Source organism: Papio anubis, chromosome 17, assembly GCF_008728515.1.
Source record: "Papio anubis isolate 15944 chromosome 17, Panubis1.0, whole genome shotgun sequence".
Lineage (NCBI taxonomy): Eukaryota > Metazoa > Chordata > Mammalia > Primates > Cercopithecidae > Papio > Papio anubis.
The window spans coordinates 42,540,117-42,559,719 of NC_044992.1; the positions used below are offsets into that span (position 1 = coordinate 42,540,117).

The 19,603-nt window shown below is 59.2% G+C and overlaps 1 protein-coding gene across 1 annotated transcript; it reads left to right on the forward strand.

The window, feature by feature from the left end:
- Positions 1 to 537: 537 nt before the first annotated feature.
- PPP1R9B (protein phosphatase 1 regulatory subunit 9B) lies at positions 538 to 18,460 on the forward strand. Its single transcript, XM_021928993.2, has 10 exons — positions 538 to 2,421; positions 6,320 to 6,452; positions 7,830 to 7,950; positions 10,202 to 10,306; positions 11,344 to 11,479; positions 11,990 to 12,142; positions 12,255 to 12,308; positions 15,983 to 16,212; positions 16,536 to 16,632; positions 16,802 to 18,460. Exons 1-10 carry the CDS (start codon positions 1,051 to 1,053, stop codon positions 16,853 to 16,855), a joined length of 2,454 nt encoding a protein of 817 aa, XP_021784685.2. The 5' UTR covers positions 538 to 1,050; the 3' UTR covers positions 16,856 to 18,460.
- The last annotated feature ends 1,143 nt before the right edge of the window (positions 18,461 to 19,603 follow it).

Genomic DNA, 19,603 nt, shown 5'->3' on the forward strand with positions numbered 1-19,603 from the left:
ATGCAGATTCCTGGGTTCAGCCTCTGAGATTCTCCTACACAAGGTTCGAGGGAGAGCTCAGAAATCTGTATTTTTACCAAGCGCCCAGCGATTCTGATGCTAAAGCCTTGAAGCACACCGAAGAGCTAGCTCCGAGGACCCTGAAGAATGAACCTCTGCCCCTCCCCACAGACCCCCTCCCCTCACATTGAGACCATCGTGGATGTACTGCCTCCGCCCAATATTTCATGGGGGTGCGGTTCTGTGGGTTGTGATAAGCCGCAGTCAGAGGTTGTGATGGAAGGGTTGAAGAGGGCTGGCCAATGTCCGGGGGCAGAGGAAGGCTCTCAGCGAAGGCTGGGGAGGGGAGGGGATCCGTTCGGGTGGAGGGGAAGGGGAGGGCTCACAGGCTCCGGCCCCGGAAATCCGATCCCTTTAGGACCCAGAGGTGCCAGTCCCCCAGCGGCGGCGGCGAGAAGGGCAGCCGCTCGGTCTCCGGCAGCCGCCGCTCGGGCAGAGCCAGAGAAAGACCGAGGCTCGGGGCACGGGGGGGAGGGAGGGAGGGAGGGAGGCGCGGCGGCGGAGCGGCCCGGGCCGGCAGAGCAGCCATGGGCGCTGGGGTGCCGGGCCCCCCGAGAGCCGAGGCCTCCGGCCGGACTGGGGGACGCCCGGGCTGCCAGCCCCACTGACACCGCCTCGGACGATGTGAGCCGGCGACGCCGCGGCTGCTTCGCGGGCAGGGCGCGCGCTCCCACCGGCCCCAGACGCCGCTTTGCTAATTTGGGTGGGGGCGACCGTACCAGGCCGCTTGGGCTTTTGAAGCGGGGCTGGCTGTCTTCGGCAGCTTGACTGGGGGAGGCGACCCACACACAGGGCGCTTGGAGATTTTTTTTTTCATTTTTTTAAAAAAGCGGGATTAACTGTTTTTGGCAGCGGTTTTGGGGGGACCCTAAAAAAGGCCTTCTGGGGTTTCTTTTATCGGGGGGAGGGGGCGGTGGTCCCGACTTGGCCAGCCGCCTGTTGAAGGGGGGGAGCGGGGAGCAAGGGGATGCGAACCCGGCTCCCCCCACCATGATGAAGACGGAGCCACGGGGGCCCGGGGGTCCCCTCCGGAGCGCCTCCCCGCACCGCAGCGCCTACGAGGCGGGCATCCAGGCGCTGAAGCCGCCCGACGCGCCCGGGCCCGACGAGGCACCCAAGGGGGCCCACCACAAGAAATATGGCTCCAACGTCCACCGCATCAAAAGTATGTTCCTGCAGATGGGCACGACGGCGGGGCCCTCGGGCGAGGCGGGCGGCGGCGCGGGCCTGGCCGAGGCCCCGCGGGCGTCCGATCGCGGCGTGCGCCTGTCGCTGCCGCGGGCCAGCAGCCTGAACGAGAACGTGGACCACAGCGCCCTGCTGAAGCTGGGCACCAGCGTGTCGGAGCGCGTGAGCCGCTTCGACTCCAAGCCCGCGCCCTCCGCGCAGCCTGCGCCGCCGCCGCACCCGCCGTCCCGGCTGCAGGAGACGCGGAAGCTGTTCGAACGGAGCGCCCCGGCGGCCGCAGGCGGCGACAAGGAGGCCGCGGCGCGGCGGCTGCTGAGGCAGGAGCGCGCCGGCCTGCAGGACCGGAAGCTGGACGTCGTGGTGCGCTTCAACGGCAGCACTGAGGCGCTGGACAAGCTGGACGCTGACGCCGTGTCCCCGACGGTCAGCCAGCTCAGCGCCGTCTTCGAGAAGGCTGACTCGAGGACCGGCCTCCACCGCGGGCCCGGGCTCCCCAGGGCCGCAGGGGCTCCCCAGGTCAACTCGAAGCTGGTCAGCAAGCGGTCCCGGGTGTTCCAGCCCCCGCCGCCGCCGCCGCCCGCCCCGTCGGGGGATGCTCCGGCGGAGAAAGAGCGCTGCCCCGGAGGGCAGCAGCCCCCGCAGCACCGAGTGGCCCCTGCCCGGCCGCCCCCCAAGCCCCGGGAGGTGCGCAAGATTAAGCCGGTGGAGGTGGAGGAGAGCGGGGAGTCGGAGGCCGAGTCGGCGCCCGGGGAGGTGATCCAGGCCGAGGTTACGGTCCACGCGGCCCTGGAGAATGGCAGCACCGCGACAACCGCAGCCAGCCCCGCGCCCGAGCAGCCAAAGGCCCAAGCGGCCCCGGAGAAGGAGGCGGCGGCGGTAGCGCCGCCAGAGAGGGGGGTGGGCAATGGCCGGGCCCCGGACGTGGCCCCTGAGGAAGTAGATGAATCCAAGAAGGAGGACTTCTCGGAGGCGGACTTGGTGGACGTGAGCGCCTACAGTGGGCTCGGGGAGGACTCTGGGGGCAGTGCCCTAGAGGAGGACGACGAAGAAGACGAGGAGGATGGGGAGCCCCCCTACGAGCCCGAGTCGGGGTGCGTGGAGATCCCGGGGCTGTCGGAGGAGGAGGACCCAGCCCCGAGCCGGAAGATCCATTTCAGCACGGCGCCCATCCAAGTAAGTGAGCCCCCCCTCCCCGCCCCCGCGCCGCCCCTGCCACGTGCACGCGGCCGCCCCCGGCTCGCCAGCCAGCCGGGTTTGGCAGGCTGAGTCAGCCCCTGCCACCCAGCCCCCTTCCCAGAAGTTCCCACCCTCAGGGGGGCGTGGGGGAGTTCCAGCTGTTTGTCAGAGAGGGATTTTCAGGTGTGCGAGGAGGGGGGCCTGCCCCGACCTGCCCTCAGGTTCCTCCGCCTGCTGCCCCGCCCCGCCACTTCGCGGAACCCGTCCTGCCCCACGCAGGTTCTGGGACACCTGCTTTGCCTTCCTTGCCCAGACATTCCTTACTCCAGAGGCTGCCAGAGGCTGGGGCTTGGGTAGAGTGAAAGGGGTGTGTGTGTCCTCAGGAGAGATATTTGCCCTTCACTGGGTAGAGGGGGGCTAGAGGTGCTCTCCTCCTGTATGGGAGCTGGATGGGGTGAGAAAGGGGAAAGCCAGGAACTTCTCAAAACGAAGCTGCAGGGGACGGCAGCCCTTCCTCCATTCTGTTTGCACCCCACCCCAAGTTTGCAGAAGTGAAAGAGGGAAGCAGATCGTGAGGGTGAGCTGGTCTGTGGCCATGTGACTGGCTGGCGCCGTGTTCCCTGGGGGTCCCTGCAGGCCAGCTGCCCCGTCCTGGTTGCACAGGGAGGGGCACTTTGTGTGGTCCTTGATGGGGAGAGGCCTTCTGCAGGCATGGAGGGGAGGAGGTGGGGCTAGGATCCCCCTGGGTGCCTGGCAGTAATGGGCATGCCTTTGCTCTTGGCTGCTCAATAGGACAGACTCCCATGGCCTTGGCAGGCCCCAAGTGTTCTTGCCACATTCTCTAGGAGCCCTGAAAGAGGGATGGGAGCTGCCCCTTTGGGAGTCTCATCCCCACTGCCACTACTGGTGGTTGGTGTGTGGGTTATGCCAGAGCTTGGAGGTCCTCAGAACAGCGCCGATGGGGAGGGGACATCCCCTGGGGGGAATCAAAAACCCCAGGCCACCCCTCCCCCCACTTCCCACCACCCTCCACTCTTGGCTGGCACATTCAGCCTGCAGGGTTCTTTCTCACCACCCCAGGCTCAGCTGCACCCGGCCCCAGGTCCGCCCCATGGAAGTGTCCAGGTCCCTGGACTCTCCTTGGCCTGGACCCTGCCCGGCCTTTACCCTTCCCTAGCCAAACCACCATCTGTTTGCTTGCCGTTTCCATAACTACTCCTGGACTCTGAAGCTGCCCAACTTTCCTCTCACTGGACCGGAATATTAGCCTCTCTCTGCCTCTCTCCCACCTCCCACCCCAGCAGGAGGCCTGAAAGGTTAAAAGTGAGTGGCTGCTCTTCCCCTCCCAGGCCAGTCCCTCCCCTAGGCTGGGTCCTGGGGGGTCCTCTCCCAACCGCTTTCCCCTCTGGAAGGCAGTGGGGTTCTGAAGGGAATGGGGGACTGTACTGTTTCTTGGGACTCTGAAGCAGAGTCTGGATCCCCCCACCCCACCCCCACTAATTCTGCGAGCAGCCAGATGCCCTCGGAGATGGAGTGTGGTCTGGGCCTCTGACTGTCTATATTTGACGCCTTACCCTGATTTTTTGGTAAAAAATAGCACATGATTTGGAGCAGTGCTTCCCGGCTCCCTGGTGACTCTGGAGCTGGCCCGCCCTGTGTGAGAGCCAGGGTGTGTGGCGGCCCGGTGTGGCTGGCTTTCAGCCTCACTGGGGATTTCCTCCTCCCCACCCTGGCACAGGGGCCCCACTTTTTCTTCTTCCTGCCCCTGCCTTGATGCCAAGTCCAGGGTCCCGGGCCCCATGGATGACCCAGTTGTTTCCCTTCTGGAGGTGGAGGCCTCTGCTGAGGGCAGAGAACCTAATTCCAGATTGGCCTGGGGGAGGTGGGACTTCACGTAGGGCCCTCTGTTAGACCGGCATATCATGGTGGGCAACCCGAGGAGGGGTAGGAGGTGGTCTGGGGCCTCTGAGCCCAGGCCTGGGATTCCTGCAGGGGGCAGAACCAGAAAGGGAACAGGATTTGATAGGCTGAGAGAAGAGGGCAGGGTGCAGCCCAGGACAGGCTGTGAGGGTGTGTTTTGGAGGTCACAGTGGGTATGTGTGACCCTGTTTGTCAGGGAGGGGTTGGTTGACCCAGGAGACTGTAGAGACTGAAGGATGAAGGGACCCTGTCTCCCAGAGCAGGGGGTGAGAGTCAGGGGACTGCAATGCAAAGTGGGCCAAATCCCACTGCTGAGTCCAAGCTCACACCAGCCCTGTCCCAGAGCCTGGGGCATGTGTGCAGTGGAAACAAAGTCACCGGTGACCCACCCACCTGGCCCAGCTGGGTGCAGTCTCATCCTGCCTGGCCACAGTTTAACCCATGTGACCTTGGGCAGTGGGCCTGGTGCCCTGTACTATGTGTAAGGTGGGCAGCCTGTTTGTTCAAAGGGTGCAATGGAAGATGAGTTTTAAGGGCTGGAGCCGGAGTTTCTCTGATGCTGTGAAATTGAGCTAAGGGACCAGAGGGGTCCCTCCCACCTAAGCCTTCTAGTCCTATGAGCACCCCCTCCCTCTCCCACTGTGGCAGTGAGCCTCTCTGGTAGGGGGTGGGGATGACACAGAGTAAGCCCAGACAAAGGCTGGGACACAAGAGTGCTGCTGCCTGCCAGGGTGCCCACAAGGTCTGCTCCTGGAGGAGACAGGGCCCTGCCAAGGGCCCTTGGGGGAGATGGGGTCCTAGTCTGACTCCTTGGGGCTGAGACTCAGCCATCTGATAGTACTGCTCCTCATCCCTCCCTGCCCCCGCCTGGCTCCAAGTGGTGCCAACCTGTCACTGCAGGCAATGAAGCTTGAGCATGTCATGGTACCCCAAATGGTGCTCATTAACCTCCCACTGGGGGCACCCCTGCCTGGGCCCAGAATTAGACATTCCCATAGAGCCCAGCCCCACCTTCTCTGTCCTTCCGAGAGGGTCAGAGCTGAGGAATTCCCTTTTTTGCTGAGAGACACGGGAGAGAGACAACAGAGGGGTACAGGAGATGCCAAGGCAGGGCTGCCCTTGGAGCCCCATGGCACCTGGGTTCACTGTGGGTAGTGTCAGAGGCCGTCCCCTCCTCAGTCTCCTGGGCCCCCTAGCACATGGGGGCCAGGGGGTGTACCTCAGAGCTGCAGTTGTGGAGGGAGAACAGCCTGGGTGTGCAGGCCAGGCCGCAGGGCCCAGCTTTTTCCCCTGCTCCTGCCACCTGAGGGGCTCCTGGGGGTGGAGGGCGTGCCTTTTCTCCACAGGGATAGAGGTGGTCTTTCCTGCTTCCCTCCCCTGCTCCAAAATCCACCTGAGTGGCAACTCAGAGCCAGTCCTGGGTACTTCTCCCCTTCCACCCCTCCTGCTCCCCTCCCCCTCTGCTGTCTCACACCCGCTCCCCCCTCTCTCCCCATCTGGCATCCTCCAGCATCTTCTCTGTCCTCTCTCCCCTCCTCCTCTTCCCCTCTTCTGCTCAGCCTGTTCCTTCCTCTCTATGTCTGTCTTTGTGTCCCCTCTCGCCTGTCTGGCTCTCTAGGTCCTATCTCTCACTTTCTCTCTATCTGGGTGTCTGGGTTCCTGAGTTGGACGTTTCTCCAGGATTCCCCTTCTGTGCCTATGGCAGATCATGCTCATGCTGGTTGGAGCTGCAGAGAGAAGAGCAGTGCGGGTCAACCAAGGCTGGGTCCCTTTCTGTCTTGAACCTGGGCTCCAGAACTATAAGGGCCTTTGTTTTGCTCAGAGCTGGGGTCTCTTGGGGCTGGGCGAGGCCTTATCTCAGGGCTGTCATGGGGAGGCATGGGGTGGGTAACTCGGCCTGCCTCCTCAGCCTCCTCATGCCAGTTCTGCCCTTGTCCTCCTGCCGGCCTTTCTGACCAGCTGCCTCCCTCCCCAGGTGTTCAGCACCTACTCCAATGAGGACTACGATCGTCGCAACGAGGATGTGGATCCCATGGCGGCCTCTGCTGAGTACGAGCTGGAGAAGCGGGTGGAAAGGTTGGAGCTGTTCCCTGTGGAGCTGGAAAAGGGTGAGAGGCCAGGAGGCCAGGCCACTTGGGCACAGCTGGGGTTGACCCGGGTCTCATCTCTGGCGCCAGCTCCTGCCCTGTGCCCTCAGGGGCTCCCACAGATTTGCTGGGCCTCTCCCTCTGACTCGGGCCCTTGGTGACCTTCCCTGCTTCTCCCTTGTCGGCACCCAGAGCCAACAGGGACTCGGACCCAGGCCAAGCCACACCCCCACCACCCCAGTCATGGAACCACATTTGCACATTCAGTTAACAGGTCTCTGTAGGGTATTGTGTGCTAGGTCCTAGGCTCTGTGTTGGGGACACAGTGATGGGCTCTTGGGGAGATGGATGGGGAAGGCAGACATGGAAGGCACAGTCACATCTAATTGCACCCTTAGGTGCTGGAATAGGGGCTGGGGAAGGTAAGGAGGGGCTGCTGTAAAAGCGTTTAACCAGGTGACCTAACCAGACTGTGCTTGGGAGCATTCCCCGGGGAAGTGAGGCTTGAGTTGCACTCTGGTGAGGAGGAATTAGGGGAGTAGGCAGGAAAGGGGCTTGGCTGCATTTTCACAGGGAGGGCAAGAAGGGCATGCAAATGAGGCCTTGCAGACCACGTGGTCTTGTTGCTAAGATGGACTGGGAGCCATTTCGAGGCACAGGAAAGGTCTAGAAAGACCACGCCAGGCTGTGGTGTAGGGAGGGGATCACAAGTGAATGGAGAAAGGCCACTGTGGCGTGGACAGGAAGATGGCAGAACGGGTGTGGGTGGACTGGAAAGATCTCCAGGGATAGAATCCACAGGATCTGGGGGTCATTTGGCTCAGGTGGAGGCTGTGAGTGGGAGGGAGGAATCCAGGTGCCTCCCAGGTCTGGCAGGTGGCAGGTGGTGGTGGCATCCGCCCTGAGGGAGTGTTTGTGGGGGAAGGTCATTAGTTTGGACGTCAGAGGCCCATGAGTCAGGCAGGGGCAGGTGTGGATAGGGGAATGGACCTCAGGGGAGAGAGAATCTGGAGGTCTTTGGTCCTTGAAGCTGTGAGTACAGATGAGACTGGTTAAGAGGGAGAAGACCAAAGGCTTAGGGCTGAGTCCCATCCTGGCCACCCCCATCCCGGCCACACGCCCTGGTCTGCATATACAACAGTCTTACCTGCCTGTGCCACCTTTGGCACACTCTTCTACCCATTGGTTCTTTGGAAGGGACAAAGGGCAGGGAGTGGCTCAGGAGCCCGCCTAGTTGCCTTGGCAAAGAAGGTGGACAGAGCCATACCCCTTCTTCAGTTGTGGGACATCCCCTAATGGGGACTGCTTCCTGATGGGGGTCTGTGCCCTGGAATTCGGGGTGGAGAGTCTTGTATGTCCCCTACAAGCCCTGTCATCTCACCACTCTCTGTTCCACAGACTCCGAGGGCCTGGGCATCAGCATCATTGGCATGGGTGCTGGGGCGGACATGGGCCTGGAGAAGCTGGGTATCTTCGTCAAGACCGTGACGGAGGGTGGTGCGGCCCATCGGGACGGCAGGTACCAATCCTCCCCAGTCTTGCCCAACCCTTTTTCACTCCCCGACTGGCCATCCTCGGTGGGGTGAGCCACTGAGCTGGGGGTGGGGTGGGCCTTCTCTGGGAGACTTCTGTGCTGTGTGTGCAGCTGAGATGTTCGGGGAGCACTGCCCTGCCAGGTGCCGTTCCAGGCCCCAGAAATACAACAGCGAGCACAGTCAGCCCCCATGCCCTCAGGGAGCGTGCGTTCTCCAGGAGGGACTGGTGACCATGGGGGCTGCAGGCGTATGTTGTGCATCCTGGTCTGGAGTATGGTTTGGGCCCTGGTAGGGAGAAGACAGGCATGGAACCTGTGTGCCTGGAGTATATTTGAGCTTTTTTTTTTTCCGCTTAACAAACATTGACTCTCTGACAATGTTGGGCTGGTCCTGGGCCCTGGGGAGTCAGTGGTGAGGGCCTGGCCCTTGAGAAGTGTGCCGTGTAGTGTGAGGTAGACATTGAACAAGTAGACACACAAAAAGTGGTGAAATGGAGGGAAATGCAGGGTGCTGTGAAGGCATACAATAGGGGAGCTTAACCTCTCTGGGTATCAGGGAAGGCTTCCTGGAGGAAGCAGTGCTGGGGCTGAGAGCTAAGGCTGAGCAGGAGTTAGCTGTGCTGAGGGAGTGAGTGCAGAGGTTCCAGGCCGTGGAGCCACGAGCAGGCAGGTGTGGCTGGGGCATAGAGAGCAGGGGCCAAGAGGCTGTGACTAGACACATTGGTGGCGGTGGCTCTGGAGACTGGCTGTCTTCGCGCTTGTGAGTGTGCATGCCTTTATCGAGCATCCGTGGTTGCAGGGGGTGAGTTCTGTGGGACAGAAGGTTCAGGGAGGGCATCCTGGAGCTGTGTGCCAGCCAGGGACCCCTGTGTTAGCTTTGTATTGCAGGGGTGTGGGGAGTGGCAGTAGGAAGGGCTGTAGAGCATCCCCCAGGTGGCTGTAAGTTAGAGGTTGACATTGGGGATCTCTTGTGGTGATACCTCAAACCCAGACCCCCTCCATGTGACAAAGGTGAGCAGGTATCCTTGTGCAGCTGGGTGACTTTGGGATCTTGTTGCTAGAGATGGGGCTGCCCTGTCAAGGGGCTTCTACCTGTTGTGGCCCGGGTGGCAGGGAGAGGGGCAGGGAACAGGATGCCCTTTCATTTACCCCTTCCCCCTCCCAGTGTGAACTTCCATAGCCTTTTCCCATTGCTGCCTGTGGGTTGTCTAAGGAGTGAGTGTGCATGGTGGCCGTGGCCACTCACTCATGCCCACCTGGGAGTGGCGTGTGTTGGGGTGAGCTCTTGACAATAGGCCATTTCCTCCATTTCCGTGTGGGAGTCTGAGAGAAGGCCTGGAGCTGCCAGGGAGGTGGAGTGGAGGAGGGAGGTGCCTGAGAGGCCCCCCACCCTCCATCTCCCTCGGCAGGCCGGACTGAACCTCCCCTTGTGTGGAGAACACGGGCTTCAGGGGACACAACTGGAGTGTGTCAGGAGGTGCACCTGTATCAGGTGTGTGTGGGACAGTGTGTGAACTTGAGAGAGTGCCATTCAGTCTTGGGGACTTGGGAGGACATCTGTGCACTCAATTCTGTGCAGAAATGTACACGTAAGAGGGTGGCTGTCACTTGTGTGCCGTGGGGCCCCTGGCCAGTGTGCATGGCAGAGATGAACTCTGAGAATGTCATACCGCTCAGTCAAGTATGATGGAGGAGGGGACAAGAGTGTGATTGTCACAGGAAGTGTGCCTGCCGCCTCTCCTGGTCCTGGACGCCTGTGTCTGCTTTGCTTGCCTGGCTCTCACTGCCCACACAGGTGGGCCTGGCTGACACTGAATCCTCTGGCCTCGTGAATGTTACACAAGTAGACAAAGTATCAGGTCCCTGTGGGGACAAAGTCCCTGTGAGGTTTTTTGTTGTTGTTTTCTTTTCTTGTTTTTTTGTTTTGTTTTGTTTTGTTTTGTTTTTGAGGCAGGGTCTTACTCTGTTGCCCAGGCTGGAGTGCAGTGGCGTGAGCACAGCTCACTGCAGCCTTGACCTCCCTGGCTCAAGTGATCCTCCCCCGCATCCTCCCAAGTAACTGGGACTACAGGCACATGCCACTACACCCAGCTAATTTTTTTTTTTTATTGTTTGTAGAGATGAGTTCTCACTATGTACTCGGGCTGGGGAGCCTGGAGTTTCTGATGGGAGGAGGCTACCTCTACCCTCGCTCCATGGTTCCCCTGTGACCCCTTAACCAATGTCACTCCCCTAGGATCCAGGTGAATGATCTCCTGGTGGAGGTGGATGGAACAAGTCTGGTGGGAGTGACCCAGAGCTTCGCGGCGTCTGTGCTCCGGAACACCAAGGGCCGAGTGCGGTGAGAGCCCAGAGGGGTGGGGCGTGGGAGTGGGCAGGAGGTCCTCGTCCAGGCACTCTGCTCACCTGTCTACAGCCAGTTAAGGTTCTGGTGTTCCAGCTCACAGAGGTTCTGCTGACTCCTTGGCTGCAGGAGTTGCTGTGCCTGGAGTCCCTTGCCTCACACCTGCCTTCTCATCCCAGCTCCCTGGCCACTGCTGGCCACCAGTACTCAGCCTTCCTGGCCCACTGTCCACTACCCCTCCAAACTGTCCTCTAGGGTTTATTTTCCTTCCCCCTGCCTGTCCCCGACTCACTGATTGAAGAACTAGGACGTCCAGGGTGAATGCTAACCACACTGGGATCCCCTCATTAGGACCTCATCTTTCCCCCCGACCAGCCCCGTGTCATCCTGGGAAGACTCCTCCCCAGGCCTATAACCAAGGGGACTGGATCAGAAGCCCCCTGTGTCCACTCTACCTCTGGCTTAACATTCAGGGATCACTCCCTGCCCCCCTGCAAGAGGGGCACTACCCCCAGGAAAGGGTGGTGGAGAGAAACAGGATGTGGGTGGCCACCGGGAGGAGGGGCTGGTGCCTGGAAGTTCCACTATTTCCTCTCCATCCTAATCTCCAGTTGCCATCATCCCGCCCCTTCCTGAAGCTCAGGGGCTTGGAGCATACCCAAGAAACACCTCCGCAGCCCATCCCTGCTGGGAGGGTCATCTTCACCTTTCCCTGCCTCATTTTCTCCCCTGTGGCAGGGGAAGAGCCTCCTGAGTGCATGTACCCTGCAGCCCAGCCTAGAGGCTGGCTAACAGTCTCTCTCCTGCAGTACTGGCCAGAGGGGTGAATGGGCCTTCCTGCCTCCCTTGGGAAGGAAACCTGATAAGGGCCCCCATTCCCCCATTCATTATTAACACTGCAGCCTTCGGACTCAGCCCTCTCATCTCTCCTCCCCTGGGAGGGCCTGAGCTTGGAGAGGGGAGCATCAGCAGGGAGGATGGTGGCATTACCTGGCTGAGGACAGAGGCAGCGGGTGATGCTGGTGCCCCTGCAGGTTTATGATTGGCCGGGAGCGGCCGGGAGAGCAGAGCGAAGTGGCCCAGCTAATTCAGCAGACTTTGGAACAGGAGCGATGGCAGCGGGAGATGATGGAGCAGAGATACGCCCAGTATGGGGAGGATGACGAGGAGGTAGGGAGTCCCTGCCTGACTGGCCGCGTGGTCGCCCCCTGGTGGATAGATGAAGCGTTACAGTCATCTGCCTCTACTGCTTCCCCTGCCCTGGTAAAAAGCCCACAGTGCCATTCCCTGTCCTTCAGCCACACTCTGTCTTCAGAGGTCGGACAAGGAATACACAGTCCTCTCAAAGAGTCCCAAGTCTGAGAGGAGAGTATAGCCCCTGGCCTTGGGGGACCTAATCTGAAAGGGAGATAGATCCAGAAGGGGAAAGACAGTACAGGCTGTTTCTTCAGAGACCCAGGCTGATGGGGAACTGACTGCCTCTGTCATCAGGGGAATACTAGGCTGTTGGGGGAAGACATAAACTGTGTCTCTGGTCCAGCCTCAGGCTGAAGCGGGAGGCACGAACCACATTCCTGGGTAGCTGTCTGTCTGGCATGGGCAGACTGGTCCCAGCCCTGGTCATCAGGGCTGAGGGCAGCTGGGTGGGGAGGGCCCACAGTCTCCGGTCTCCCTTTGCAGACGGGAGAGTACGCCACTGACGAGGATGAGGAGCTGAGCCCCACGTTCCCGGGTGGTGAGATGGCCATCGAGGTGTTTGAGCTAGCAGAGAACGAGGATGCACTGTCCCCTGTGGACATGGAGCCCGAGAAGCTGGTGCACAAGTTCAAGGAGGTGGGAGGAGGGGCTCCCTGGAATGGTGGAGGGAAAGGCAGGCAGGTCTCCTGCCCTCAGCACTGCCTACCCCACCCCGCCGGAGCTGAGTGCCTACCCCTCTGCCCAACAGCTCCAGATCAAGCACGCGGTCACTGAGGCAGAGATACAGCAGCTGAAAAGAAAGGTGAGGGTGTGTATGCGTGTGCGTTTGTGTGCGTACATGCGTGTGTTGAGGAGCAGGGTCCCCCTACCCTCACACCTGCACATGCTGACACTTAGGCACAGGCACCCACAGAACAGGCTGCTCTAAAGCAAGAGGATATATTAAGAGCTGAAGCTCTGGATCCATCTGCTCCAGTATCACTTGCTTCTCTGTGCCTCAGCCTCCTCATCCATAAAATGGAGTCATAATAGCACCAACACCACCGGGTCGTTGTAGGATTAAATGAGATGTCAAGTTGGCCAGGTACGCTGGCTCACTCCTGTAATCCCAGCACTTTGGGAGGCCGAGGCGGGTGGATCACGAGGTCAGGAGATCGAGACCATCCTGGCTAACACAGTGAAACCCCGTCTCTACTAAAAATACAAAAAAATTAGCCGGGCGTTGTGGCGGGTGCCTGTAGTCCCAGCTACTAGGGAGGGTGAGGCAGGAGAATGGCGTGAACCTGGGAGGCGGTGCTTGCATTGAGCCGAGATTGCGCCGCTGCACTCCAGCCTGGGCCACAGAGTGAGACTCCATGTCAAAAAAAAGAAAAAAAAAAAAAATATATATATATATATGTCAAGTCTTTCGCACAATGTCTGACATAATAGGTGCTCAATAAAAAGTCAAAGTAGGCCGGCATGGTGGCTCAAGCCTGTAATCCCAGCACTTTGGGAGGCCGAGACGGGCGGATCACGAGGTCAGGAGATCAAGACCATCCTGGCTAACACGGTGAAACCCCGTCTCTACTAAAAAATACAAAAAACTAGCCAGGCGAGGTGGCAGGTGCCTGTAGTCCCAGCTACTCGGGAGGCTGAGGCAGGAGAATGGCGTAAACCCGGGAGGCGGAGCTTGCAGTGAGCTGAGATCCGGCCACTGCACTCCAGCCTGGGCGACAGAGCGAGACTCCGTCTCAAAAAAAAAAAGAAGTCAAAGTAGGCTGGGTGCAGTGGCTCATGCCTGTAATCTCAGCACTTTGGGAAGCCAAGGCAGACTGCTTGAGCCAGGAGTTAGAGACCAGCCTGGGCAACGTGGCAGAAACCTATCTCTACAAACAATACAAAAATTAGCCAGGTGTGGTAGCGCACACCGGTGATCCCAGCTACTCGGGTGGCTGAGGTGGGACGATCACTTGGGCCAGGGTAGGTGGAGGCTACTATGAGCCGTGATTGTGCCACTGCACTCCACTCCAGCCTGGGTAACAGAATGAGACCCTATCTCAAAAGAAAAAAGTCAGTATATTAGCTGTGATACCGAAGCATGCTAAGTTCCACTCTAGGTGTCTCTGTGTTTGTGCTGTCCCATGTATGTCTGCTGTATATAAGCCCATTGATAAATACCACCCAGAAATACACACACTGACACATAGCAGCCTGGCCCCAGGCACATAGTACCCACAGACCCCCTCACCCAGACACCCAGACACATAGAGACACCTACTCTACACAGACATGGTCACAGAGACAGTGGACCTATACTTCATGTGACATTACACTCGGGGCTATCAGCCTGGATACGCAAACCCACTCTGCACCCATCTGCTTTGAAACACACAGGCATGGCCATCTCTCAGACCACCTGGTCTAGGAAGAGTGTGACAAGACATGCACATTCTCACCTGGGCAAGCAACACACATGGTGACTGTGTGTGACGCTGACACCACATGGAGACACATGACACACACACACGTGTAGCTTGCACAGATGCTTACACAAGCATGTCAGGTGCCAGCACCCTCACAGGCATGTGGATATACAGATTTCATATTAAAAGTCTGTATGGGGTCCCTGCTGGGACCTAGACTATAGGAGTCCCAGTACCTATGGGGCTTCTGCCATGGTGGGGAGAGACAGATCTATAGGGGTCTTGCAGACATGGGAGTGTGCGTACCCTCCCACATGGAGGTGTGCAGGAGAGGAGGGCGGGGATTGGATGGCTGGGGCAGAAGCAGGGGCATTCCTGGCAGGGAGAGGAGCTCTGTGGAGCATGGAGGCTGGCTTTGGGGGAGGCCAGCCAGGAGGTGGCAGCATGCCTGTCGGGGAGAGGTGGAGGCAGGGCTGGACTGCCAGGGTAGGCTCTGGCTTGCAGTGTCCTGCCTCCCCTTTAAGGACTCTGGCCTTGGTCCTATAGATAGCATGGAGTATGTGGCCATTGGGATTTTTTGGAAAGCCACTGCCTACAAAGTGGGAGGGCATGAAAGTGGGCAGTGCTGGGAGGCAGGCAAACTGGTTAGGGGCCCAGACAGTGTTCTGGTAGGGGTAGGCCAGGACTGCTCAGAGTATTGGCAGAGGGTCTGGAAAGGAAGGGTGGGTGAGCACTGCATTTCCGGGGTCAGAGTGACAGGCTGTGTTCCTGGGGTGTATGCAGAGTATGAAGGGGAGGGACACGCCAAAGGTCTGTTTGTGCGTTCCACTTACAGACCTCCTCTGGGTACCTTATAGATGTCTGGTACTGTTCCCATCACCCTGATGGGCAAAGCCAGAGCTGACCATTGTTCTTGTGCATCTGCAAACCAGTGACTGTGTTGTCACACACTGGCATGGGGCTCTGTAGGAGAGAACAGGCTTCCTGAGCTGCTAAAGCAGGAGGAACCTGATTTGGGTGGAGGTGGGGATAGGGCTATGCTGTTGCAGGGAGTTGTTGGGGCTTCTCTGGAGAAGTGACACACTGAGTAGAGAGCCAAAGGGTGAGATAGAGGGAAATAATTAGGCAAGCAGGAGGGTAGATGGGGGACATTCCAGGCAGAGGGGACAGCACATGCAGAGGCCCTGTGGCAAGTCTGTGAGGATCTGCAGGAAGGCCTGTGCGGCTGGGGGATAGAGAGCAAGGGATGCTTGCAGCTAATACTGGAAGGGGCCTGAGACTGAGTGCCAACATGTCTGTGAGGTTGTGGCGCCTTTTAAAAGAGCAAATCAGGAAAGAAGGCATAGGTTTGTGCAGCTGCGGGGGTCTGGTCTGGGGCATGGTACCTGGGAGGAGCTGGGAGCTAAAGCTGGGAGTTGGGAGCAAGGTTGGGCTGGGACTTGAGATTTGTGGCTCAGAGTGCACACAGGTGGTGTGGGAGAGGGGCCAGTGCCCCAGGACAGTGAGTATAGAGAGAACAGAGGATCCAGAACTGAGCTGTGGGGGACTGGAGGTCTGTGCTGGGGTCACCTGGAAGCTGGGAGAGGAACCAGGATTGTTCAGGAAGCCACAGGAGCAGAGACTGGCGAGCAGAGCAGGGCTGGGGCTGCAGAGAGGGGACAGAGAGTGATGGTGACCCTCATCTGCCCTTTTACTTCACATGTACTGTCTCACTAGAGCTTTTGTGAGCTTGGGAGGCACATATCACTCCCATTTGACAGATGGGATTACTGAGGCTTGGAACATTAGTTGCATTGCCCCAAGTCAGAGTATCAGCGACAAACCGAAGCCTCCAGCCTCCCTGTGAGAGGGGTGCAGTGACAGGGAGTCTGGTGGGAGCTCTGAGGCCCAGCTCTACTTTCCTCTCTGGGTTTCAGTTCTCAGGCTCAGTCAAAGAGGGTTAGTAGTTGGGGTGCAATGGACTCCACAACTGTAGGAATCCCCTGGCGACTCTGGCACCAGTGCTAGGATGGGGGTACCCTTTGGCTCCTGCTGGCCCCCACCAACCCAGGGCCGTGCCTTCCTCTCTCAGCTGCAAAGCCTGGAGCAGGAGAAGGGGCGCTGGCGGGTGGAGAAGGCGCAGTTGGAGCAGAGTGTGGAGGAGAACAAGGAGCGCATGGAGAAACTGGAAGGCTACTGGGGCGAGGCCCAGAGCCTGTGCCAGGCTGTGGACGAGCACCTGCGGGAGACTCAGGCGCAGTACCAGGCCCTGGAGCGCAAGTATAGCAAAGCCAAGCGCCTCATCAAGGACTACCAGCAGAAGTATGTGGCTGGGGGCTGGGCGGCCTGGGCCCAGGGAGCATTGAGAGGCTTTTGGGGGCAGTCCCTCCCCACCCCTCCAGCTGAGTAGGGAGGCAAGGAGCACAGAAGTTGGAGGGCCCCATGGTGGGACACCCGGCCTGGAATGACATGCATCAGAGCCAGCACACAGCCAGACCCCCAGAGGCTTTGGGAAAACCTGGGGCCTCCCAACCTGAGAACAGGGGAGGACAGAGCTGCCCAGGTAGAGCTGAGGACCTGGGTCATCCTGGATGGAAGCCAGACCACACACCCTTACCTGCCATCTGTCCCTTGCCTATGCCCAGGGAGATAGAGTTCCTGAAAAAGGAGACTGCACAGCGTCGGGTTCTGGAGGAGTCAGAGTTGGCCAGAAAGGAGGAGATGGACAAGCTCCTGGACAAGGTGGGCCCGGGGCGCCCTGTGGGCAGGGCCCAATGGAGGGAGCAGCACTGAAGCCCCTACCCTGTGGGTCCTGGAGGGAGGGGATGCCATGTCCTCACCAGGGGGATGGAAGGGGCTGGGATCATGCCTGGTGTCCAGACCTGACCCCCTACCCTCCTTTGTTTTCCAGATCTCAGAACTGGAAGGAAACTTGCAAACACTGAGGAATTCCAATTCTACTTAACAGGAATCATTCCTTGACAGGACAATAATTAATCCCCTCCCATTGTCCTCCCTCCCCTGTCCTCAACACCCCACCCCTCCCCCTACCAGCCTGGGGACAGGTGCCCCGACTCCCCCCCACCCCTCCACCCCACCTCCCCCAGCTTCAGGGACCAGAGGGCTCATATCACAGGCCCCCTTAAGATGGCCTGGGCAGACAGAGGTGGCTGGAAGGGCGGCCTCTTTCCTGCCCCATGGGGCTGAGGCACAGAGGCCGAGGGCTGCCAAGGGCTGGCCTGGTGGTCGATGGACACAAGCACCTGCACATCAAGCTGCCAGACTTTACACACTCCAGCTTTTGTCTCTGGACTGGAACGGGGCTGGGGCTCTCCCAGCATCTGCCAACTGGAGGCTGCTCCCTGCCCATGGGGCACCTGGGTGGCCCCTGGGCCTCTTGACTTGAGATTCTACCTTCTCGGCCCTTCCCTCTCCCCCATCATTGTGCTGTCTCTGTTGCATTCCGACCCTCCTGCTTGGGGGGTGGGGGCATTGCCTCAACACCTCCCCCATCCCTGTTCCCTGTCCTGGGAGGGATAGAGTCCACCCCAGAGCCCGGAGGCTGGGCCTGGCCCTGGCCCTGCACTGATTTCTCATGTGTCCTTCGGGAAAAGGGGAGTGAGAGTAGGAAAAAGGGAGAGTTCAGGACACCTGGTCCCCAGCTCCCCATTTCCTGGGGCAGCAGCCCTCAATTTCTCCTTGTGCCTCCCCTCTCCCAGGTGCCAAATAGCCATAACCTCCTCTTGGAACTGTTATGTGGCCTCTCTGGGGTCCAGGTTTCCTGGTCAAGGCTGGGAATGCCCAGGAGGAAAGGCTGTCAGCTCAGGGGGTCTGGCTACAGAGACCCTGGTCTTAGGCAAGGGAAACATTTCTCCCTGGAGAGCCAGGTCCTATCCTGTGCCGCCCTGCCTGCCCAGCCCAGGGCAATGCCTGGAAGCCTACTGACATTGCAGGGAGTCAGCCTCACCCCCCACCCCCTACTGTTTTTCCAATGTTTTGACTGGAGGGCAAAATTTTACTACTACTCATGTTTTTGGAGACCAGGGCTGCCCTGCTGGCAGCCTGCCTTCTAAGTGAAATCGACTCTGTTTCCCCACTTTAACCCCAAATTGGGGCTTGGACCAAGGGAGGTGAGACCCCCCCCAGGTCCCCTCCCCTTTCAAAATCCATCTCATTTTGCCACTTCATGCCCTTGCCCTAACTGGGTTTTTGTTCATTTTTTAAAACCAGAGCACCTATCCCATCCATTTTGGCTTCTTGTCCCCTGTAAATAGACCATGACTTCGATCAGTATTTCTTGTCCCCACCCCTTCCTATCCCCAGATGTACCCCCATCCCCTGAAGGAGCTGGCCGTCTCAGTCCTGGGCCCACGCACTTCACCCCGGCAGATGGAGGGGGCGGAACTGGGTGGGCGGGGCCACTTCCAGCTGCTTGGGCCAGCGGCCACCCCTGCCCAGCCGTCCGGAGGACCGCGTCTCTGTATATAATATATATATGTATGTATTGTTCCCGGTTTTGTACGGACCATGCCCTCTGTCAGGTCGTCCCCATAAAAGCAGCCCCCAGAGCCTTGCTGCCTGGTTTCTTGATTCACAGGGGTGGGGAGTGGGCAGGGATCAAGGATGCCAGGCTGCCCCAGTGGTCCCCTCCCACCAGTGCTGCCTCTAACCCTGAGGAACTTCCTACAGTGTCCCCCGCCCCCGTTCCCGGTTCCAGCAAACTGCTTCTCTGCCCCCATTCCACCCAGCAGCACCTATGCTTTTTGTCCAGTCCTCCTGGGCAGGGCTGAGGGTTTCTAGCGAGTTTGTTCAGTCTGTATTCCTTTTTCAGGGCCTCCATGAAGTTCCAAGGATGGGCTAAATACAGCAAGGTGAACCCCAAGTCCCTCCCCCAGAAGGCCTCTAAACTGTGGGGACACTTTCAAGAGGCACACCATGTGAGGCAGGTGAAGGATCAAAAGATAGCTGGGAGTGGGAGGTGACCGCCTGGCAGTTTTGTCCCCAGGGTCCTAGAAAATCTGTTTGCCTTTTCAGGCGGGCCAAGTGGCCTGAAATAGCCCCAGCCCCTGTGCTGGGCCAGCAAGCCTGTGTGCTGACTCACCAGCTCGAATGCTAATGGGTCTGGGAGTCTAGGTGCCAGGGTTCCAGGGACAAGCTTTGGTGAAGTCCCAGAGGGGTGAGAGCCAGCAGGGAATGGGGCAGGAGCTTCTGGCAGGCCCCAGGGCCAGTCTTTCCTTGCCGGGGTGCTGGTGTACAGATGTGAGAGACCTGAAGCATGGAGGCACTGGCACTTAGTGGCGTGGCACTAGGGGATTCTCACCTTTGCCATAAGGAGTGAAGTCCCAACTTCAGGGCCCTTCAAGGTCACCTTGGTGGGTCCTTGACAACATCCAGATGGGTGGCCAGCACCCTTAGGGACAGTCTGCTCCAGAAGCATCCCCTGTAGATGGCTGTGTCACACAGGTCCCATTCATGCTAAGCTGAATTCTGGCTTCCCACAGCTATCCCTCAAAAACCCTAGGTCTGCACCTCAGGCCAGTCCAAACCTGCCTCCCACCTGAGGGTTGTCTGGAAACCTGGGGATGGTGAATGCTCTTCCCAAGGCATCTTGGCTATGTGGACGATTGTTGGAACACTCTGGGAGCCCTGAGGATGCTAAAGACAGATCAAGGTGTCTGATCCCCAAGATCAGAGACCACCAAACCACAGGGTC